The 24,957-nt window shown below is 38.5% G+C and overlaps 1 protein-coding gene across 8 annotated transcripts in view; it reads left to right on the top strand.

The window, feature by feature from the left end:
* The window catches only part of LOC103441728 (protein SABRE-like), an 86,879-nt gene that overhangs the window by 14,584 nt on the left and 47,338 nt on the right, over positions 1-24,957 (top strand). For 6 of the 8 annotated variants that reach the window (XM_070825955.1, XM_070825953.1, XM_070825959.1 and 3 more), the window contains 15 exons: positions 1,630-3,726; positions 5,110-7,063; positions 7,318-7,418; positions 7,751-8,107; positions 8,337-8,455; positions 8,929-9,178; positions 10,597-10,821; positions 11,824-11,963; positions 19,198-19,270; positions 19,928-20,029; positions 20,116-20,289; positions 20,572-20,886; positions 20,966-21,133; positions 21,331-21,703; positions 21,988-22,542. In XM_070825955.1, the coding sequence (XP_070682056.1) occupies positions 1,630-3,726; positions 5,110-7,063; positions 7,318-7,418; positions 7,751-8,107; positions 8,337-8,455; positions 8,929-9,178; positions 10,597-10,821; positions 11,824-11,963; positions 19,198-19,270; positions 19,928-20,029; positions 20,116-20,289; positions 20,572-20,886; positions 20,966-21,133; positions 21,331-21,703; positions 21,988-22,127 (6,588 nt within the window). In that variant the 3' untranslated portion in view covers positions 22,128-22,542. Of the gene's footprint in view, positions 1-1,629; positions 3,727-5,109; positions 7,064-7,317; positions 7,419-7,750; positions 8,108-8,336; positions 8,456-8,928; positions 9,179-10,596; positions 10,822-11,823; positions 11,964-19,197; positions 19,271-19,927; positions 20,030-20,115; positions 20,290-20,571; positions 20,887-20,965; positions 21,134-21,330; positions 21,704-21,987; positions 22,543-24,957 lie in introns of those variants that run through there. The other 2 variants (XM_070825956.1, XM_070825954.1) reach the window with 2 other exon arrangements.

Raw genomic sequence — 24,957 nt, 5'->3', positions numbered from 1 at the left:
TCCCAGTTATGATGACTGCGTAAGGATTTGGTGGGAGAGATGCTTAAACAGCACTTCCATAAGTATGAGTGATTTTATTAGACATTTTGAGGAAAATCTGTGGGGTACCAAACAAGTGATTAAAGTGGTAGTGAATTTATGCAAGTGCATTCTAGATTTTAACTTTCCTAAAATCATTTACGGTAAATTCTATTCATTTTCCCCTATTTGATCACATACCGCTCAGTTATTAGTTGCCACTCTGGAAAAGGGCCATGGAGGGGTGTTTGATGTTTGAAAAACCTTGAATCCATTAAATGATTTTAAATCACACGGAGTATGTTTTCCAACATAAATCATTACAGACAAAGGCCAAAAAAAATCATAAGCAATGAAAATAGTTACAGAAACCACAAATGAGCTTAGATTTAAGATTCACCCTAGGTCTTCGCTGAAGATGAAATTCAAAAAGGTGCTTCTAAAAGCTTAGATGTGTGGTCATGTGGGAGTGGGTGAGCAGGTCTCATGAAATGTGCGGTAGCTCTTCAAGTCCAGTGACCCGGTGGATCAGCGGTGGGCTGTGATGGCAGTGGCTTTCATGTCTTCATAGTTAAGAGTTTTGAGAGTTATGAGGGATATAACGAGTAAAAAGTTTACCTAGGTTGGTTTAGTGAGTAAAAGGATGTTGTAGCTATTTGTGTGATAAGACCTAAGAATCCAATCTTTTTATTGGAGGGGCAAAGGAGAAATACAAAATAAGATGAAAAGACCGTTGGAAACAAACGCCTAAAAAGCAGTGATTTTTCAAACATCCCTCAAACCCCACTCCGGACTTAGAGAAAATAGACCCACTTCGACTAAAATGGCAGACCAATACACATGGATCAAATTAAAAGAAACATCCCTTACGTGCTTTGACAAGGAGACACAAAGGGAAGCCAGCAATCTAACCCTGGGGGCATGATCTAATCCAAAAGGATCAGTATCTCTTAATACAAATTGGGGGCATTTGGGATTAGGTTGGTTATCGAGCAAATCTTTAATTTGTTAAAGGAGATGAGAGGTGTAGTAAGCAAATGGGTTATTATTAGAATTTTGTGTTATTTGTAGAGTTTTGAACACTCTTCTTGTCCTTGCTTGAATATCATTTTATGTACATGGGAAACTCATAGGTGATAGGATATGAAACTATCCATTCGCCATTGCAAAAATTCAGAGTGGTTTTTGTTCTATTTCCTTTAAAATGAGTAAAAGTGAGGTGTATATTAAAACCCCTAAGCAGGTCATACATAGTAGGGCCTTCTGTTTTGATTAAGAAAAAAGTTGTATTAGATCAAAGAAAACAACATTGTAGTACCATTCTCTACCAAGTGCACTTCTAAGTTCTTAAGCAATTAATATTTAGTCATATTATAATGTAAAACATTTGCATATATGTAGGTGATAGAGCTCTATTTTTGTTGATTTGCCGTCTAATTTTCACTGTCCGGTGAAGTAGCCATTGTGTCTCTTGCTCTTCTTTAGCTTCAGCTTCTTTATTTGTCATTAATCATGTATTCCTATTCCCGTTAATCTCTTTTTTTTATATTTTTTTTAGTTCAAAAATAAAATTATGAATTACAAGTCATAACATTTGAGTTTCTGGTGTAGGGTTGCTCTCAATCATCGCACATATTTGCGAATAACATATCAAATACGGGAACCACTGTACATATGGAACTTGGTGAGCTAAATTTGCACATGGCAGATGAATACCAAGAATGCTTGAAAGAGAGCCTTTTTGGTGTAGAATCAAATTCGGGTTCTATAATTAATGTTGCAAAGGTTAGTCTGGACTGGGGCAAAAAGGACATGGAATCATCCAAAGAAGACAGTCCGAAATGTAAATTGGTTTTATCTGTTGATGTGACTGGTATGGGTGTGTTTTTTACATTCAAGCGTGTTGAGTCGCTTATATCAACTGCAATGTCCTTTCAAGCACTTTTGAAAACTTTGTCTTCTTCTGAAAGAAGAGCATCACAAAGCCGAGGACGTCCGTCCAAACCATCAGGGAAAGGGACTCAGCTGTTGAAGTTAAATCTTGAACGATGTTCTGTGAAATTTTGTGGTGAGGCAGGCTTAGAAAATACTGTTGTTGCAGATCCTAAGCGTGTGAACTATGGATCACAAGGTGGTCGAGTTGTAATAAGTACCTCAGATGATGGCACACCCCGGGTTGCAGACATAATGTCCACAACATCTGATGAACGCAAGAAACTGAGGTATTCCATTTCTCTTGACATCTTCCATTTAAGTTTGTGCGTGAACAAGGAGAAACAATCCACACAGATTGAACTTGAAAGAGCCAGATCTATCTATCAGGACCACTTGGAGGAAGATAAGCCGGAAGCGAAAGTGGCTTTGTTTGACATCCAGAATTCCAAATTTGTACGGCGTTCTGGTGGTCTGAAAGAGGTTGCTGTTTGCTCTCTTTTCAGTGCTACTGATATTACAGTTAGGTGGGAACCTGACGTACAATTATCACTAGTTGAACTTGGACTACAGTTGAAGTTACTTTTACATAATCAGAAGCTTCAGAGACATGGTAGTGAAGATGCCCCTGGCATGAAAGGTTCTGACCAGAAAAAAGAAGTCATTGCAGAACCAGTGAATTTAGACAAGCCCAAGAAGAGGGAATCTATTTTTGCTGTAGATGTGGAAATGCTGTCCATATTTGCTGAGGCTGGTGATGGGGTTGATGCAATGGTTCAGGTACAATCAATTTTTTCTGAGAATGCCCGTATAGGTGTACTTCTTGAAGGGCTTATGCTTAGTTTTAATGGGTCCAGAGTATTAAAAAGTAGCCGGATGCAAATTTCACGTATTCCTAGTGCCTCATGCCCTTCCGATGCAAAAACACCTGTAGCTACAACATGGGATTGGGTAATTCAAGGCCTTGATGTTCATATTTGCTTGCCATATAGGTTAGAATTGCGCGCCATTGATGATTCTGTTGAAGAAATGTTGCGCGCTTTGAAGCTTGTAAGTGCTGCTAGAACCAGTCTCATCTTTCCCACGAAGAAAGATACCTCAAAACCTAAGAAGCCTGGTTCAATGAAAGTTGGCTGTTTAAAGTTTGGCATACGAAAGTTAACTGCTGATATTGAAGAAGAGCCGCTGCAAGGTTGGTTTGATGAACATTATCGGCTGATGAAGAATGAGGCATCTGAGATAGCTGTTAGGTTGAAGTTTCTTGATGAATTTGTCTCCAAAGCCAACCAGATTCCTAAAACAACCGAAACAGTAGATTCTACTCAAGGAAGAAAAACTTTCTTTAATGGAGTTGAGATTGATGTACAAGATCCATCAGCAGTCAGTGAGATGAAAGGAGAAATTTATAAACAATCATTCAAATCGTATTACAGGGCATGCAAAAATCTAGCACCATCTGAAGGTTCGGGTGCCTGTAGGGAAGGGTTTCAGTTTGGTTTTAAGCCAAGTACTTCTAGGACTTCTCTTCTTTCCATAACAGCAAGAGACTTAGATGTAACCTTGACAAGGATTGATGGTGGAGATGATGGGATGATAGAGGTCATAAAGACGCTAGATCCGGTTTGTTGTGAAAATGATATACCATTTTCTCGACTATATGGGAGTAATATTCTCTTGCACGCAGGTTCTCTTGTCGTTCAGCTACGTGATTATGCATCTCCTCTATTGTGTGGTACTTCTGGTAAATGTGAAGGTCGTCTTGTACTTGCACAGCAGGTAATTTGCAAAGTGACATATTCGGTTTGTTACCCTTCTTTTGATTTCTTGGGTTTAGCATATGTAAATTTGCTTTGCCAGTTGCTATTTTTGGGGAGAAAATATTAAAAGAAAGAAAATCGTTAGACGCCTCTTCATTACAGGAACATTGTTTTTTCCAATTATTTTCTGTTGGCCAAGCCTACCATGATAATTAAAAAAAAAAAAAAAAGAACAAAACTGGAAATACAAGTGATGAACGTCTGTGCTGCAAAACTTGATGTTTGGTCAGATAGTTCGACAAAGTAGCTGAAGAATTACTCATATCCTCCAGCTTAATTTCTCCTCTTTTCTTTTTAGTAATGTCTCTTTATGAAATAAAAGTAAAGATTTACTAATTTTCTACGGCTTAAATAATCTGCTATGTGGAAAGGTCATTCCTTTGGGTTAACCAACACTTTCAAAGTGGTTTTTCTGGTCCAACATCAAGTCGTCAATTGTGATTGTCGATTAGTGATTATATGGTTCGAAAAAAGTTAAAGAGCTAGTTAATGTGCCAATATGTCATTTCATCTAGTCATCTTGAAGTAATCAGTAATGTTGTCCCCACTCTTTGGACAAGAACCAGTGTAAATTTCTTGTAAAATGTCAAATGCGGGGATATTACCCACCTTTTATCAATGCATCTCCTTTTGGTCATGCGCTAAGAATATTGTTTGTGAAGTGGAATTGTAAGTTTATTTGATTTCATACAATTCATCTTGGATAATTAAGGACTAAATACTTGCATCTATTGCTACGTGCATGCACGCTGACATAAAAAGTCTTAGAGGACATTGTGGGGTTTAGATGACCAGGTCCTTCCTGTTTTTTCAGTAGCATATTTCTTTTTCCCGAATTTCCCTTTTCTGAAAAGGAGACATTTTATAGCTAAAGGACAATAAAGAAACAGAGCTTGTGCGCATATTTCTTAGGTTAAAATACTTGTTTTGGATTTGCTCACATAAGCTGCCTTAATATCTTTTGTAGACTGCTTGTACGCATTGCCTGTATTTCACCTTTTGTTGGGGTCCAGTTGAGGCCCAAGGCCGAAAAAAGAGAGTGAAAACTAATGAAAAATAATTGCCTAGAGACCCTAGCAATATCATTCATCAAAAGGTGCTGAATATCCTTCACCTTTTCTTTTCCTGGATAAAATGACTCCCAGGTTCTTCTTCTTGTCAAAATGAAAAACCATTCTTCGGTCTTCTGTGATCAGACCTTGTAGTGATATTTGAAAGTGTATCAAACCTTTGTATGTATATCATGATTGATTATTTGGGTCTTGATGTGATTTTTTCATGTCCTTGCATGCAAAACTTGTGCGCGTATGCTGTATAATTGGAAATTATTTCTTTGGATCAGGCAACAAGTTTTCAGCCTCAAGTATACAAAGAAGTCTATATTGGGAGATGGAGAAAGGTGAACATGCTTCGTTCGGCTAGTGGCACAACTCCACCTATGAAAACATTTACAGATTTATCCTTACATTTTCAGAAAGCTGAAGTGTCCTTTGGGGTGGGGTATGAACCTGCTTTTGCTGATGTCACTTATGCCTTTTCTGTGGCCCTTCGCAGGGCTAATCTATCTGCTAGGAACCCTAACCCACTTCCCACTCCTCCCAAAAAGGAAAAGAGCTTACCATGGTGGGATGATATGAGAAATTATATTCATGGAAACATCACCTTATTATTTTCAGAAGCCAAATTTAATATACTAGCGACTACTGATCCTTATGAAAAGCTTGACAAACTTCAAATAATAACTGGTTCTATGGAGATTCAGCAGTCCGATGGCCGTATTTATGTATCAGCAAATGCTTTCAAGATTTTCTTAAGCAGTTTGGAGAGTTTGGCAAATAATCGTGGTTTAAAACTTCCTAAAGGTGTATCCGGTCCATTGCTAGAGGCTCCAGCCTTTACAGTTGAAGTTACATTAGGTTGGGAATGTGAATCTGGAAATCCCATGAATCATTATTTGTTTGCACTTCCTGCTGAAGGAAGACCTCGTGATAAGGTTTTTGATCCATACAGATCCACCTCTCTATCCCTTCGCTGGACCTTTTCTCTTAGGCCCTCTCCACTTGAAAAGCAAAGCCCTTTTTCTACTGAGGCAGGTAATGGTGATGTAGATGGAACTGTTTATGGTCCTCCTCATAAAGATGACAATGTTTCCGTTCTTTCACCGACACTAAATGTTGGCGCTCATGATCTAGCATGGTTGATAAAGTTTTGGAACATGAATTATCTTCCTCCTCACAAATTGCGGTCCTTTGCTCGTTGGCCTTGTTTTGGAGTTCCAAGAGTTCCTAGATCTGGTAACTTGTCATTGGACAGAGTAATGACAGAATTTATGCTCCGCATTGATGCCGCACCTACATGTTTAAAACATATGCCGCTAGATGATGATGATCCAGCTAAAGGACTGACATTTAATATGACTAAGCTCAAATGTGAAATGTGTTATAGTCGTGGTAAGCAAAAGTATACTTTTGAATGCAAGCGTGAGCCTCTTGATCTTGTTTACCAGGGTTTTGACCTTCATATGCCTAAGGCATTTTTAAATAAAAAAGAAAGTACTAGTGCTGCAAAAGTGGTTCAAATGACAATAAAAAATTCACAATCTGCATCTACGGATAGAGGTCCCAATGAGAAAAGTAACTATGTGAGTAGTTGCACAGAGAAGCATCGTGATGATGGATTTCTATTGTCATCTGATTATTTCACAATAAGAAGGCAGGCACCAAAAGCTGACCCAGCCAGGTTATTAGCTTGGCAAGAGGCTGGAAGAAAAAATCTTGAGATGACATATGTGAGGTCTGAGTTTGAAAATGGGAGTGAGAGTGATGAGCATACACGGTCTGATCACAGTGATGATGATGGATACAATGTGGTAATAGCTGACAATTGTCAGCGTATATTTGTTTATGGGCTCAAGCTTCTGTGGACTATTGAGAATAGAGATGCTGTTTGGTCTTTTGTTGGTGGTTTATCCAAAGCATTTCAGCCATCCAAACCTTCTCCTTCTAGGCAGTATGCCCAAAGGAAATTACATGAGGAGAACCAGGCACATAATGGTGGTGAAATGCAACAAGATGGTAACTCTAAACCCTCTACTACCAGCCATGGTGTTACTTCCTCTTCCGTCGAGCATGCGGAGACCTCTGGTTCACTTTCATCTCCAGCACATCCCGTTAAATTAGAAAACTCATCATCAGCCACCGAGAACTCATCATCTGTTGCAGTTGGGAACTCATCATCTGCGACATCTGGTAACTCTCCATCTGTTGCAGGTGGGAACTCGTCATCTGCTGTAGTTGGTAAATTTTCCACCCCATGAAATCTGAATTACTTATATTTTTATGTCCAATATGCGAATGTGTTAAACTTGTATTTAGAAGTGTACTTTTGGATTTCCTGGGCTTTTCTTTTTGTTTTTATAGGGAAAAAAACAAAAGGAAACAGGACTTTTTAAATAAATATTGTTAACTATATTGTGATGAATGTCATGGACATTAACTTGTTTTATAGACCAAAATTTCTGCTAAGTGGCATTTGTTTCCCATGATTGTAGCAAAGAATAGAGACACAAATGATTCTGAGGAGGACGGGACTCGTCATTTCATGGTGAATGTTATTGAGCCCCAATTTAATCTTCACTCAGAAGAAGCAAATGTGAGTTGTTTAGAATTTTCGTCGCTTATGTTTTGGTATTCTTATTATATTTATCAAATAATGTTTTAGATAGAAAGATCTTTCTCTCTATTAAATTTAATAAGAAAATGTTACAAGTCAGATTGTTAGTATCTTGTCATTTTCAGTACGTCATTACATTATCAGAAATTGTTGTCTGTAAAGTTCACTGGAAAAACATTAAATTTTTGGGAGGTCCAGGCCATGAGAGAAATATGTGCTCATGCATTATGCACTCTTCAATTGTTTGAACTATGCAAGAAATAAAAAAAATGTTATTTCCATCCAAGGATGACTGCCTTTTTGCTAAACAGGGAAGATTTCTGCTTGCTGCTGTTAGTGGCCGGGTCTTGGCTAGGTCTTTTCATTCAGTCCTTCAGGTTGGCTCTGAGATGCTCGAGCAAGCACTTGGTACTGGGAATGTAAATATTCCAGAATGTGAACCTGAAATGACATGGAAACGCATGGAGTTTTCTGTTATGTTGGAACATGTTCAAGCTCATGTTGCGCCGACAGATGTTGATCCAGGTGCTGGATTGCAGTGGCTTCCAAAGATTCGTAGAAGTTCTCCAAAAGTTAAACGTACTGGTGCATTACTTGAGAGAGTTTTTATGCCCTGCGATATGTACTTCCGGTACACAAGGCACAAAGGTGGAACTCCAGAGTTAAAGGTGATTTGGCCCTTCATTATGTGCATATGTTGGTCACCTTTTATATATATATCGTAGGTAAATGTATGCTTGAATGCATATTTATTTGCATAAATTGAGGTGTGTATGTATGGTATAACATAAATATCCAAGTGATCATCTTTCAATATTGATGCTGTTATCCCAGCCTGGTGTGTGAATGTTCACATTTATTAACCACTTTCCTCGCATTTGAATTTTTTTCTTGCAGGTTAAGCCCTTGAAAGAGCTGACATTCAATTCCCGTAATATTACGGCAACTATGACTTCTCGCCAGTTTCAGGTTATGCTGGATGTGTTAACAAATCTTCTCTTTGCACGGCTTCCCAAGTGAGGATTTGCATCCTTTTTATTTTTAATTTGATTTCTCTCCTTTTGAAATTGTGTCATATTATATATTTTTCGGATAAACAATAGACATAAAAATTTAGAAAACTATGCAAACAAAGATGGACAATAATTATAGAAAATTGTATAGGATCTCTTCATTTAATTTTCATGAGTTGAAGTTAGTTAGTTCTTGTACTTTTCCCATCACATTTTGATTTTCACTGTTTTCTTTGTGGTTTACTTCTTGCCCACTTTTTTATGATCTCATCGTTGGTTAGCAAATAAAATGTTGTTGGCTGAATTTTTAATAAGTACGATTTGTTTCAGTACTGGTACTTTGTTAGTCAGCTACAATGGCCTTTTCCCTATAAAGATCTCAAATTAAATGTGAAACTTCCAGTGAAAAGTTTGTTGGTTATGCGTTTTTACTTTTTATAGATATTCGATTGATTTGAATTATGCTTTTGGTTCAGGCCTAGAAAAAGTAGTCTGTCTCTTCCTGCTGAAGATGATGAAGATGTGGAGGAGGAGGCAGATGAGGTTGTTCCTGATGGTGTTGAAGAGGTAGAGCTTGCAAAAGTGGACCTTGAGCAGAAAGAGCGGGAGCAGAAATTGGTTCTTGGTGACATAAGGAAATTGTCTCTTCGGTGTGATACCACTGGGGACCTATATCCTGAAAAGGAAGGGGACTTGTGGATGATAAATTGTACAAGATCCACTCTGGTGAGAAACAAACTTTGCACTGAAGTTGGATCTTGTGGTAGTCAGTGAAAGCATTAAATTGTGTGATTTAGTCGGTGAAAGCATTGCATTGTGTGGTTTTTCATTTTTATGTTACCTTTTTCAAGTCATGTTTGTTTGATGTGCGGGGATAATCAAAATAACAATAATAAGAAAGGGATGGAATATACTATACAACTAGTTCTAGACAAAATTTGATACCTTTTATCATAGGTTTTCTTTAAGGGTCTCTGGGTGTTGATTGTAATTTTGTATTTGCTAATTAGGTCGAAGTTATAGTGTTAAATAGTGGTAAAGTGCTTTCCAACATGTATAACTTGGTAAGATGTGTCAAAGCTAGTCTTTTTTGCTTGTGTAGCCTTACATTTAGTTGTTTAAACTCTGAAGTTAATGGAAAATGTAATTGTTTATACTTTTTTTATTTTTACTTGGCATGGAATAGTTTACTTGAAATGCTTTTGGATAACATCCTTTTTCGGTTGGTTATGGCTTGGACTATTCCTCAAGCCGGCCAATTTTATTTATTTTATTTTGATGCGGTTGGTTTGGAATTGTATTTTCTGTTTGAAAAATAAGAAAAGCACTTCCGCATTTCAGTTTTACTAAAATCTATTTCCTATTTGACAGTATAGTAAAATGAATTTTTCTAAAAGTAAGTGACCAGCATTTGGGTATCGTTGGCCTTTTATTCCGATATTTTCTTCTGCATGTGGTTAATGGTTCCACCATTGTAGGATTCTTTTTTGTCCAATATGATTTTCAAGCTCTAGGTATAATGGCATCAGCCTCCTTACAAGGCTACAATCATGTGTGTTATACTTGAATGATCATTGTAGCCATATTTTTCTTATAAATACTTGGTATCTGCCATCCTATGCTAACATTTTGTTTTCTGTTCTTCTAACACACCACGCTTTTTAAGTGCTTTGGGTCTGACTTGTTTAGACATAGATCTTAGGCTTAAGTTTCATGTGCAGGGTCTGAATGTCTCCTTTAAACTTCTCCACCTGATTGGAGCGCCCCTTTCTTTCTCCCTTTTGACTCGTAATTTATAATAACTAATAAATGATACTTTTCTTGTACTTCATGCTATTCTAAAGGAAAGTTTTGCCCAGTTTCATACTAATAAACATCAAATATGAGTTTCCTATTCAAAAGTTTCTATTCTAAGGCTTATAAGGATTAGTGTAGTTTCAAACATTAGATGATGGCCTTTTTGCACAGAAGCTTGCTACTTTGAATGGATTTTCTTTCATCACTAGAATATGGTCTTTTTTGGCAAAGAATCTGTCTTAACATCTCGTTTATATTGTTTATTATTGTACTTGTATGGCTGTTTTAGTTTTTGGTTCTTCATTACATAATTAGAGATTTAAAAAACCATGGTTTTCTCTTTCCAGGTGCAAGGACTTAAAAGAGAGCTTGTGAATTCCAAAAAGTCAAGGAAAGCATCATATGCATCATTAAGAATGGCTCTACATAAGGCTGCCCAGCTACGCCTGATGGAAAAAGAGAAGAACAAAAGTCCATCCTATGCTATGCGCATTTCTTTGCAAATTAACAAAGTGGTTTGGAGCATGATTGTTGATGGTAAATCTTTTGCTGAGGCTGAGATCAATGACATGGTGAGAACTGAGCATCATCGTATTCTATGGTTGTAGAAACATAGAGAGCTTATTGTTCTTGTTTAGGAACCTTAATTTTTTTTTTTAATAACAAACACTGTACGGTAAAGTGGACAAGTAAGCCACCAGTAGCAGGAAGAAAAATAACATTAATACAGGGAGGAACTCGGTAGGTGAGTCATGACAGAAATTATTTCGGTACTGGGGTTGCGGGGAGATAAGCTTGCCTTGTTTTTCTTGGCATTAATGAACAGTTTCACAATTTATTATTGGAACCTTGTATGGTGTGTTGTTTATGAAGGATGCTAGGCTAGGACAAATATCCAGTTTGTTCTTTTCTTCTTCCTTTGTTTGGTGTACTTGCTTGAGGACTATCATGCCACTGGTTCCTATTGATCATGTTGCTTATATTTGGCAACTGAAATGGCACTAAACAAAATGTTAAAACTCCAAGGTACTGTTTACAGGTGTGTGCATAATGTCTTTATGATTTGTATTATTCAAAGAGGTTTGATGGGGTTGGCGAGTTGTTCACTGAAACTCTTGTTGCTTTTGGGAGGGGTAAGAAGGCTGTTTTGTCGGTGTTATCGATGAAGTGGTTGAAGGGGGGGGGTGTTTAGAAGTAGTTTGGCAGAGATGATGTTTTTGTTCTCTCTGGGCTTCAAAGTTTAGGGATCTAATATTCTCTTCTGGTTTGCTTATTGGAAGGCTGCTATAGGATAACTTTGGTTGCTATAGTTTTTGGTTGTAGTTCTCTTGTAATTGGTTGGTCTTTGTTTTTCTTTGTATCCATTTTGACATATTGTTTCTTTAAGAAATTAAGTAAAGATGCTCCTTGCCCACATTGTTTTCATCTGATGCCATTCTTATTTGTCTGTCGTTGCTTGTTCACGTCAGTTAACTTTCATAAATTTATGCTATGTATGATATATTTATTGTGTTTTTCTAAGCATTATATTTGCAAGAAGAAGGCTGATGCTATTTTCTTTTTCCTCCTCATAGATTTGTGACTTTGACCGGGATTACAAGGATGTTGGTGTTGCTCAGTTTACAACAAAAAATTTTGTTGTCAGAAACTGCCTGCCAAATGCCAAGTCAGATATGCTTTTATCAGCATGGAATCCTCCTACTGAATGGGAAAAGTATGCGCATTTTCCCTGCCTAAAGCATAGCTTATTCTATTAATCTACTCTGCTTTTATCACACTTATTCTTTCCACACATTAATATCTGCTTTCTTTTCTGTGTACAGTGTGAACCACCATATAATATTCTTGTGTTCCTCCTTTCACCTGTGTTATACAGTTGAATCAAATGTTTCAGAAGTTGTTACTCAGATTAGATCATGCAAATAAATTTTAGTGATTTTAAAATTTGGTTTTTACGTTTTAGTTGGTTAGCTGCCCTAAGGCACTCTCTTTGGTTCTCGTTCTGGAAAAAATTTTCATGTCTCCATCTTTAATTTTGATTCTGTTTGGTTCAGTTGAGTAAATTCGCCTGAATATTGTTTATGAGTAACAATTGATATTTCTTACTTTATACACCCAACATGGATGCTTATTCTGTTTTAGATGAATTTTTTTCCTTTGCCTTCACTCATCATAGTTTAGTGCGAGGAGAGGACTATAACGGTCCCCAAAGACAAGCTGTAATTGTCACAACCTTTGGTTTCTGTTTCCACGTAGGAAAGGGAAACTTTAAGCCACTGTTTGATTTAATCATGAAAATTTCAAGAATACTCTTTTATACAAGTATGTCCTTACCTTTTTGCGTTGGTAATGGATGAGTTAACACGACATATTCAAGATGATATTCCTTGGTGTATGCTTTTCGCACACGATATAGTGTTGATAGATGAAACTCAAGAAGGGGTAAATGCAAAGCTTAACCTTTGGAGAGAAGTGTTGGAATCTAAAGGTCTTCGCCTAAGCCGATCAAAGACAGAATATATGGAGTGCAAGTTCAGTGCAAATGGAGGCCAAAACGAGTTAGGGGTGAGGATCGGAGATCAAGAAATACCAAAGAGCGACCGTTTTCGTTACCTAGGATCTATCTTGCAAAAGAACGGAGAATTAGATGGAGATCTCAACCATAGAATACAAGCTGGATGGATGAAGTGGAAGAGTGCATCCGGCGTGTTGTGTGACCGCCGTATGCCACTGAAGCTCAAGGGAAAATTTTATAGGACGGCAATAAGGCCGGCGATGCTGTATGGCACAGAATGTTAGGCGGTGAAGCATCAACACGTACACAAAATGGGTGTAGCGGAGATGAGGATGCTTCATTGGATGTGTGGGCACACGAGAAAGGATAAGATTAGGAATGAGGATATCCGGGGTAAAGTAGGAGTAGCCGAAATTGAAGGAAAGATGAGAGAAAATCGGTTACGGTGGTTTGGACATGTGCAAAGAAGGCCTACTGACGCTCCGATTAGAAGATGCGACTATGGGACAGAGGTTCAGGGCCGAAGGGGTAGAGGAAGACCCAGGAAAACTTTGAGAGAGACCCTAAGAAAAGACTTAGAGTACTTGGATCTAACGGAGGACATGACACAGGACAGAACACAATGGCGTTCTAAGATTCATATAGCCGATCCCACTCAGTGACTTGGATTTTCCAAGTCTCCAACCGAGAAGTTGTCCTCGCTCGGGAAATTAAGGGAACACTACCTCAACCTACATGCTCCACTCACAAAGCTCCAACATACAAGCTTCAACAAAAGAAAATTCAAAGAACTTAGCGAAGAAGGCTTTGGTGATTTAACACAATACGTTGAAATGAAGGAAAGCTTATTTATTGATATCCCCGATAAATTACAAATATGTACATATACTTGAGTCAAAATAAACAAACAAGAGGGAGCCTTCACAAAGGTTGCTTAGGAGAAGTCTCGGCCGTCGGTAGAGCCCCAGAAAAAGAAGGCACCGGAGGGGGATCATTCGGAGCCTCAGTACTGGACAGAACCCTAGAAGGAGGAGGCATCAGAGGTTGATCATTTGGAGCTTCATTACGCGGTACAGCCCCAGAAGACGAAGGCAATAAATGCCTTTGGAACAAACCCACAAATCTCTGATGATCAAGTAAAACCTGACCATCAGATTCCTTCATCTGGTCAAGCTTCCTCTTCATGTTTGTAGCATAGTCATGTGCGAGCCGGTGCAACTGTTTATTCTCATGCTTGAGCCCTCTAATCTCTTGTTTGAGACTCATCACTTCAGCCGCCAATGATTCAACTTGGCGGGTTCGAGCAAATAGGCGTTGGGCCATATTAGACACAGAACCTGCACACTGAACACTAAGAGCCAGAGAATCCTTAACAGCCAACTCATCAGACCGTTTGGAAAGTAGTCTGTTATCTTTGGGAGTGAGAAGGTTCCTGGCCACTACCGCAGCGGTCATATCATTCTTCATCACGGAATCCCCAACGGTAAGAGGACCAGTAGGGGAGACGAAGGATGGGCGCCATATGTTGTCTGGAGAAGGCGGGGCTGCCTCTTCAACAAGGTTCAAGTCAAAATGACGGTCGGAGGGGCCAGACATTTTCAAAGGTGTAGAAGAGAGAAGAGGTCGGACAAATCAAGATCTTAGAAGTGCAAGAATGGAGCTTCTACTGGTGGATATTCAAGTGTGCTTTGGAACTTAATGTCAGCCTCTATAAAAATCTGCACTCGACGAAGCTTCAGAAATCGAAGAGGCGTTTGCTTTCTCAAAAGCTGGGCTGCTCAGAGACCACGAGGGTCGATCTCAGAAATCGAAGAGGCGTTTGCTTTCTCAAAAGCTTGGCTGCTCAGAGACCACGAGGGCCGATCTCAGAAATCGAAGAGGTTTGCTTTCTCAAAAGCTGGGCTGCTCAAAGACCACGAGGGCCGATCTCAGAAATCGAAGAGGCATCTACTTTTCCAGCCTTGTCAGCACCTGTCCCACGCACACTCAGCTTTGCGGAAATTATGGGCATTCTGTTGAAGATTTCTGGCGAAGCAGAAAGCACATGAATCGTACTGTTCAATCACCCACTTCCCACATGCAACAGTAGCTCATGGGTACCACATATAACTTTGCCAAAGTTCTCTGACAAAGTCGAGACACGTGAAGCTTGCAACTCTCACTACATCGCTCTGACCAAGAAGGGTAAAAGAATAGCAAAGAAACAACACTAACAAAGTTTTAGACACATAAATTTTGAAGGCCTAGCTACCATATTATTACCCACAAGGGTAAAGGAACAGTACCACTGCTGGATAATTGGAAAGTCCCGGTGTGTCAACCTCTGTGCTTCATGGCAAGGTAGACTAGCAAACATGCCCAACCTTTACTCACATTCGAGAAAACACTTCCAACAAGATTGCTTGCCCCAAAATCGAAGAGGCATCGCCCTCCGAATCTCGAGAGCCAGACTCCCAACATGATTACTTTCTCAAAAATCGAAGAGAGGGTAAAGGAACAGTACCACTGCTGGATAATTGGAAAGTCCCTGTGTGTCAACCTCTGTGCTTCGTGGCAAGGTAGACTAGCAAACATGCCCAACCTTTACTCACATTCGAGAAAACACCCCCAACAAGATTGCTTGCTCCAAAATCGAAGAGGCACCGCCCTCCGAATCTCGAGAGCCAGACTCCTAACATGATTACTTTCTCAAAAATCGAAGAGAGGGTAAAGGAACAGTACCACTGCTGGATAATTGGAAAGTCCCTGTGTGTCAACCTCTGTGCTTCGTGGCAAGGTAGACTAGCAAACATGCCCAACCTTTACTCATATTCGAGAAAACACTCCCAACAAGATTGCTTGCTCCAAAATCGAAGAGGCGCCGCCCTCCGAATCTCGAGAGCCAGACTCCCAACATGATTACTTTCTCAAAAATCGAAGACACCGCTCTCCGAATCTCGAGAGCCAGACCCCCAGCATGATTGCTTTCTCAAAAATCGAAGAGGCATCGTTCTCCGAATCTCGAGAGCCAGATCCCCGACAGGATTGCTTGTTCGAAAACCGAAGAGGCACCACTTTCCCAACTTCAAGAGCCGGATCTCCTTGGATAAAGCTTTTCTGTAATCTTCACACGCAACATCAGCTTTCCAGATACCACAGACCACTTTTTCAAAGTGCTCTGACAGAGTTAAAACATGTGAAGCTGGCAGCTCCCACTACCGTGCTATGACCAAGCAGGGTAAAGGAATAGCATTATTACTTGATGTTAGGGAGACTCCTATATATGTCGACCTCCATCCCCAACGGACAGGCAGACCTGCAAAAATGCTCAACCCTTCCTCTTATCTGAGAGGGCACTCCCAACGAAGCATTTCGAAATATTTAGCTTTCTTTCCCCCCGATAATACCTCTGTAAACAAGCTATACTAGAGCAAGAATATCTCATATCATCAGGGTTAAAAGCAAGAGTATCCCATATCATGCTTTTTCCCTATCTTTTCCTTTGGCCTTGTTCTTACCTGCAAGACAAGGAGAAAGAGAGCAATCAGTCAGCACTTGGAATCAAGCTTCCAGCCAGGAACTGACTGCCTGGAACCCCTTACCCTGGCATTGCTCTCGAGTACTCATCTTCAACATCTTATGCTTCCAGGGAAGATACCGCATCTGCCTGAGGAACAGATAGGGCAAGTGAGAAGGATACAAGGAAGCATGTGGAGACAAGCGTAACAGCACACGTGCCGATACATCCACTACTCTGTCAAAAGCAAAAGTATCCCATATCAGCAGGGTCGAACGTACTCTAGATTTGATGGACTTGTTTTGACCCTCAAATTCTTCAGTCGGCCTTATACTTTGGAGGAAACCAAAAAACCCTCCAGCCCAGTTCAAGAATAAGCCTGTGGAAAGTTACTTCTTCAAAAGCAAAAGTATCCCATATCATCTCTTCTCATTTTTCTTCTCTTTATCCTTCATGCTGCCTGCAAGTTAGGGAGAATGTGAACAATCAGCCGGAGCTCTGATTGCTTACCTTGTCTGTTACCTCTTTCAGCAGATCCCCTAGCTCGGCGACTTGGGGGACTCCTACTACATGGTTTGTATCGCGCTTGACCAAGCCTGAAACTACAAGTAAGCTTCAAGTGACATTGATACATTACCTTGTGCATCTCCACCAGTTACAGATACCACCCCTGGATGGAGGAAGAGTACTTCCAGAGAAGATTCCACATCTACCTATGAGACAGATAAGGAAAGTCAAGACGATACCACACTCCGGTACTTAGAAGTTTCGTGGTTACGAGATCATTCTCCCACAATATTTCCTAATGTCATTTGTACTAAATCATTCACTTGTACTCCCTAAAGGAGAGCTTGAACCTATGTACTTGTGTAAACCCTTCACAATTAATGAGAACTCCTCTATTCCGTGGACGTAGCCAATCTGGGTGAACCACGTACATCTTGTGTTTGCTTTCCTATCTCTATCCATTTATATACTTATCCACACTAATGACCGGAGCAATCTAGCGAAGATCACAAAAAGTGACCGTTTTCGCTACCTAGGATCTATCTTGCAAGTGAACGGAGAATTGGATGGAGATCTCAACCATAGAATACAAGCTGGATGGATGAAGTGTAAGAGTGTATCCGGCGTGTTGTGTGATCGTCGTAGGCCACTGAAGCTCAAGGGAAAATTTTATAGGACGGCAATAAGGCCAACGATGTTGTATGGCACAGAATGTTGGGCGGTGAAGCATCAACACGTACACAAAATGGGTGTAGCGGAGATGAGGATGCTTCGTGGGATGTATGGGCACACGAGAAAGGATAAGATTGGGAATGAGGATATCCAAGGTAAAGTAGGAGTAGCCAAAATTGAAGGAAATATGAGAGAAAATCGGTTCCGGTGGTTTGGACATGTGCAAAGAAGGCCTACTGACGCTCCGGTTCGAAAATGTGACTACGGGACAGAAGTTCAGGGCCGAAGGGGTAGAGGAAGACCTAGGAAAACTTTGGAAGAGACCCTAAGAAAAGACTTGATTACTTGGATCTAACGGAGGACATGACACAAAACCGAGCGCAATGGCGTTCTAGGATTCATATAGCCGACCCCACTTAGTGGGAAAAGGCTTTGTTGTTGTTGTTGTTGTTGTACTCTTTTATACAAGTATGTCCTTTATTGCTTTCGCAATATTCTACCCTGGATGTCATTCATAACATTTCAGAATGTTTGGTTTTTGAGTGTTGACATTTAACATTCCAGTGCCTTTTTTCTCAGTTTTTTTTTTTTGGTGTGTGTGGGTATTCTCCCTGAAATTGACTATATTTCAACTTAAATAATAAATTCATTTGGCAGCAGTTTGATTTTGGGTTCAATGCTGCTGTTGGGATAAAGAGTAGGAGGGAGAAAGGAAGGAAATGAGAAATAAATGAGGTGAAGAAGAAATGAATGACTAAACATAAAAAAAAAGCTGGATAAAAAAAACTGTTTAAATTTGTTACTAGCTTGTTGCCCTTGCGTTATATTTTGCACTATTATCACTATCTTTTCACCTTTTCTTCTGTTTTCTTTATCATGAGAAATGCTCAATCTTTCTTTCTCTCTACCTTTAATTTTTCCATTGTTGGTAATCCAACTCAAGACTTATATTAATCCTAAGCCAACCCCACACTCCCCCCCCTCCCCCTCCCCCTCCCTCCCTCTCCCCTTAGGAGATCCAACTACTGCTGTTTGCAAATCATTATCTTAAGGATGAAAGAAAACAAAGCTTTACGTAACGATCCCGTATTTATCTTTTCTACTAGTTAGTAAAATTGTATGTTTGGATTCATATTTTTAAGCATAAACCCATGTTGATGACTTCATGATTGTCCCATAAACGGTTACAAGCTTTATAGGTTAGTATGAGAAATTTTGCTGTCAACGGGTACAATTTTGAATATACATATGTTTTTCACGTTCATGTCAATATAAAAAGTATGCGTAAATGTTATATTTCCAGGATGTGAATCTGGACCTTTCATCAGAGGGATTCCTGCTTGAATACGTGTTCCAAATCCACAATCTGGCAAACATATCAGTCATGAGAACAATACCTTGCATATGTGTAGTTCATAGTTGTGACCTTGTTTATATGCTTATTAAACGTTTATGTTTCCTGACGAAAAATGTGTAGTTTGTACTGGTAGTTGTCATATATTAATACATGCAGCCATTCTTATGTTACGAAAGCAGTGGACTGATATGCTTAGGAAGAAACTAGGTATGCATATGGTATTATGGTGTGATAACATGATGGTAATTAACCTGTTGGATAAAATTTTGCTTAGTTAGGCATTGCGTAAATAAAAATTGTCCACCCTCTGAATCACATCATTTAAATATGAAGAATTTGGTAGTTCCTTAAATGTTTTCTATAATTGTTCACAAATTAAAGATATACGATTTTGGCTACAGGAAAGTTCTGCTTCGCGTGGATGCAAAGCAAGGAGCTCCTAAGGATGGAAATTCTTCTCTTGAACGTTTTCAGGTAATAGGTTCTCTTTCCCTCGCATCCACTGTCATTGTCAAATAACTATAAATACTAATCCATTTGCTTTTGATTATTTTGGGTTTGATCTGTATGGTGAGTCGGTGACTGCCACAGATGCTCTCACAGAATCCTTAGTTTTGTTTTCTTTTAATTCTCGAACTTCTTCTTTGCAAGAGGATAAAACTGTATTTTAAATTTTTTTTAAGAGAGGGTGGAGTGAGCATTTTGGCGGATGTAATAACAACCACACAACCACACATTGTTTTAGATACACAATTTATAAAAGCTCTCTTTTGACGGATGAATGTACCCACACAAACTCTTCGTTTCTGTAATCCTTCTTTCAGTGGCAGAAGTAGGGCAAGAATTTTGTATAATTGTGCTGTTGTATATGTTTCTTTTGGGTAATTTGGTTGGATAGAGAGATGCGGAGGAGAGTTACTTGGGAGAAGGTTGGGTTATGGGCACCCAAATTCCTTTCATAACCTAGAGTGTTTGACCAGTAATACTATCATAAAAGAACATGTATGCAGTGCATGGAATCTAGCTTGCCTTATATCAACCGTTTGTTTGGTAATAAAGAGGCTTGGGTTTGTGTATGTTGCCTTGGCAAACCAATATTTGCTTGCTCAACATTTATTTTTAATACTGTAGGTAGAGATCTATCCTCTCAAGATTCATTTAACTGAGGCAATGTACAGAATGATGTGGGGATATTTATTCCCAGAAGAAGAACAAGATTCACAAAGACGGCAGGTATGTTGGAAATGTTGCTGATTTGAAATTTGTGACTGCTAGAACTTTTCAGAGGTATAAATGGTTGTCCAATTGGTCACATGCAGGAAGTTTGGAAGGTTTCAACAACTGCTGGTGCAAAACGTGTGAAGAAAGGCTCATTAGTCCCAGAGATTTCTGCATTAAGCGGTCAAACAAATAAAGAGTCTGAGGCCCCATCCAAAGCAAGTGCCTCTGCCCCTTCTACCAGTCAATCCTCCATTCATGCAGATCCTGTGCAAGTGAGATTCCTTCTCTTCTTTCCTTTAATTTTTTGGGCTAGTTTTTTTATGAAACAATATGATTACCGCTTCCTTATTTTCTAGATTATCATTATAACAGATTAATGGATGCCTTTTATTTTATTTTATTTTTTTATTGCACAGTTACTTTAAATCAACATTTGATGTTATACTAGAATGGATATAGAGAAATTATTGTGTTCGTTTATTTTCTTCCATGTGATCTTAAAGCTACACTGCACTTTTGTTGATCTTTTTGTTTGACCTGATTCATCTGTGAAGGAACCAAAATTGCAAAACCTGAAGACAACAGTTGGTGGTAGTCCAACCAGAGAGTTAAGAAGAACGTCTTCCTTTGACAGATCATGGGAAGACACTGTGGCAGAATCAGTTGCTACAGAACTTGTCTTACAGAGCATTACTAGGCCACTTGGTTCTATTGAACCAGATGAGTCCTCGAAGAATAAATTGAAAGACCCCAAAGCTGTCAAATCTGGTAGGTCATCCCATGAAGAAAAGAAGGTAACAAAATCACAAGAAGAGAAAAGATCTAGGCCGCGAAAGATGATGGAGTTTCACAATATCAAGATAAGCCAGGTTCAGTTTCATTATCTACAATTCCAAATTCTGCTAATTTTCCATTTTTACTCAAATGCCTAATATCGTATTTTCACAGGTTGAGCTATGTGTTACTTACGAAGGATCTAGATTTGTTGTAAATGATCTTAAGTTGCTGATGGATACGTTTCACCGTGTTGAGTTCACCGGCACTTGGCGGAGACTCTTTTCGCGGGTTAAGAAGCATATCATTTGGGGAGTCTTGAAGTCTGTGACGGGAATGCAGGTCTGCATTTATTACCTTTTAATATTTACCCCTGCTTATTATCCGTACAAAAATCCAATGAGCTAGGGCTCTTTCTTCCCTCTTTAACACCACAGTTTAGTTGAATTTTCCCTACTATTATAATTTAACAGCAGGAAAATTGTTATGAAAACATCGATCTCTAACCTGCTTTAAATTATCACCATCAATTTTTTCAGGGTAAGAAGTTTAAGGACAAGGCTAATAGTCAGAGGGAACCCAGTGGATCAGGTGTTCCCGATAGTGATCTTAATTTCAGTGACAATGAAGGTCAGCCAGAACAGCCTGAACAGAATCCTATACCGTTTCTCAAGCGTCCAAGTGACGGAGCAGGTGATGGATTTGTCACTTCCATCAGAGGCCTTTTCAATACTCAACGTCGCAAGGCCAAGGCGTTCGTACTGCGAACCATGAGGGGTGAAGCAGAGAATGATTTCCAAGGAGATTGGAGTGAAAGTGATGCAGAGTTCTCTCCATTTGCTAGGCAGCTCACTATAACGAAAGCTAAGAGACTTATCCGGCGGCACACGAAAAAATTCCGTTCAAGAAAAGGTTTGTCAAATTGTTCACTTTCGTAAAATGATCAATCACCTCATCGCCTTCTTTTGTCCACTTGTCCTTTTTATTCTTCCCCAAGGACGTAGAAAATAACATAGCGCATGGCGTGTTCATTCTTAGGGATGCCATTTAGTTAGACGATAAGTAGGTACTAGGTGATCCTATAGAAACTGTCTTTGTCTGTCCAACCTCCCTTTTTCTGGCAATGTTGGATGCCTACTTTGATGATTTTTATCATTGAAACTGAAATCACTTCTACTTCTTTTCGTCTTTGAAAGGTTCATCCTCACAACAGAGAGATTCACTCGTATCCTCGCCAAGGGAGACCACTGCATTCGAGAGCGATTCTTCGAGTGGATCCTCGCCCTACGAAGATTTTAATGAGGGAAACATTTTGTCCTCCAGAGAGGTTCCTTGAAGGCGGCTTTAAGAATCCCCAGTTGAGAAGGGGAGTAAAATGAGACAATATTATTTGTTCTAGTCGGGTGGCCACTCTAGAAAGCAGGATTTCAGGTGCCATGTTCATCGTCTAAGGACGCACGGGGAAGATTGATGCATCCCTTGGTATCGCTTCGAGACCGTGCATTTGTGCAGCAGAAGACAGACTAACTTCGAGCAATGCGGGTTGAAGCCATCTCTCACCCCTTGATGGTCTTCGGCCTCGGGATGTAATTCTATTTGCCACAAGGGGCTGGTTGTATGGTTTTGTAAGTTGAGCTGAAGAAAACAGAGGGTCCTAAATTTGAAGAGCTCTCGGTTAATTTCCCTGAATCTGTACATAGATTCAAATATAAATTTTGAAATAAATGAATGTAGAATCTCTCCCTCCTAAACCATTGCCTTCCCGTAACTAAGCCAACGTTATCCGTCGCCAGTCTTTCCCTTAATTCTATGTTATCTCTAAACTACATTTACATCCTTGAAGTTTTGGGTGGTTTTTTAAAATGTGTCATGCCGTTTTAATTTTCTCAAAAGGGAATTGTTATTGGTACTCTAAAATTCTCATTTTACACACCAAACTTTCTCTATTTAGAAAGAAAAATACACCTGTGAGGAGTGTAGAATGAGATTTTTGGAGCACAAATTACACTTCCCATCTCAAATTGCAGTAAGAAGTTTTGAAATTGTTGTAATTTATGCATTTGTATTTGAATATTCATTAAATTGATGGCATGATGAGCATAAAACTCGTAATAGGATTGATATGCAAGCTACGTTGCATGCGGTCCACTTTTCTACTGGATAGGGTCTTGAGTTTCAACCCATTCCGTTCCAGAATTGAAACTCCCTTTCCTAAATTATTGTAATAGTTTCAAACTCTCTTCCATTAATAATAATTATTTAAAAAAAAATATGCAAGCCACATTTACACCACATTAATTAAAAACCCATCAATTTAATAGAGAATTACAAGTTCAAATAAATAAAATGTGTAAATCGATATAATTCTAAAACCTCAGGGTGTAATGTGAACAAATTTGAAACCTCGAGACTCATTTTTGAAAGCCAACTCAAATATACAGGGTATAAAGTGTAGTTTGGACTTTTTTTTTTTGGACCACATGGAAACCTTGATCTTGTACCATCTAGAGGTGGCAAATCAACTCATTGGATTGTTAATAGGTATCCATTAAGAACCTTTTAATTTGATATCACCATAATATAGAGGTGAGAATGGTGGTGATAGTACAAGGCGAAATCAAACTAAATGGATCTCAATGGGTATCTATTGACAACCCAATGGGTCGATTTGCCTGGCACTGTTCATTTAAAAATAATTTTTTGCTGGATTATAATTCTAGACGGGGCAATACTAAACTCTTTCGATTGAAGATGGCCTAATGACCTACAATGGCTATATTGTTTCCGTTTCAGTAAATTTTGATCAAGCTTGGTCGTACTTCTTCCTTCAAGAGTAATCTCACTGTGATACAACACAGAGAAGTATATATGCATTCAAAGAAAATAGCTAGGACCTACAATACGAGCAGATATTATAGATGACAAAAGTGGACAAACCATATAGAAATTACAATGAATGAACAGAAGTGAAGGATTAATATAAGGGAGTTTTAGTGAAAATCCTTCGGTACTATTCACTTTAACGAAAAACCATATTTTTACACTAAAAAGTCAAACCTGATACTATTTATTTTACCCTTTATTTTGTCCTTATCATTAAAACTCAAAGTTTTCAAGTTTTGTCCTTATCATTAAAACTCAAAGTTTTTAAGTCATTTTCATTAGTTTTTCATTAATATAAACTAATAAGGTTTTTTTGTTTGGACAAAGAAACTAATAAGGTCTAAATTACTTTTACAAACGCTCTATAGAATAAAGATGTCCAAGTCCAGTTTCTTAGCTATTTTGATCCCACGGTATTGCAGTATCTTTCATATGACTAATGAAAAATAAGTAAGACTCAGAAGGCTGGACGGGAACGAGTATTCCTTTTAACATTTTACACATCACACAATGTGTCCGTATAAAGTTACTTCTTGATATAGAAGCACCTCATTGTATTTATCGACCTCATGAAAACAACTACGTTCAGTTACAGAAATTCCCTAATGATTGCATCTTAAACTACTTCTTAACTAAGTCAAATATACAAATCTAATAAAAAAAATTAGAAAGCTTCATTTTAATCCTTGACAAAGATGACTTTTAAATTAAAATCATGAGTACGATCAAAATCTAATTTTAGTCCCTTGATACATTAATAACCTCATTTATTAATTATATATATATTTTTAATTATTTCTATTTTTCTTCCTAATTTTTAATGTATTAATTTTATAGAAAACTAGATTTTAATCCCTAAATAAGATGAAGTTTAGAAAAAAAATGTCTTATACAAGATTAAAAATTGATTTTAGTCCCTATACTCTATTATATGCCAGCAAATGTATTCAATGTCTCTCTTTTTTATTTATAATTTTGTGGTGTTCATAAATTAAATTTTATGAAAATATTATAAATTTTAATTCTCATTATGGTGAGTATCTTATATAAGAAAATATTTTCGTAGAGATTTTTCGGTACACTTATATTTTTGCATATTTTCTTATGTGCCACTAATTCATTACAATATATTTATGTACGAACATTTCAGTATACTGGGTTAGTATAATATGTTTAGGTGCTAACATTTAGGTACACTAGTTTAGTCTAATATATTTAGGTATCGACATTTCGGTACACTAGTTTAGTATCATATAGTTAGATACGGAATTTTCAGTACACTT

Source organism: Malus domestica, chromosome 08 (assembly GCF_042453785.1).
Source record: "Malus domestica chromosome 08, GDT2T_hap1".
Taxonomy (NCBI): Eukaryota; Viridiplantae; Streptophyta; class Magnoliopsida; order Rosales; family Rosaceae; genus Malus; species Malus domestica.
The sequence above is the reverse complement of the archived record's forward strand: the minus strand, read 5'-3'. Positions and strand labels throughout refer to the sequence as shown.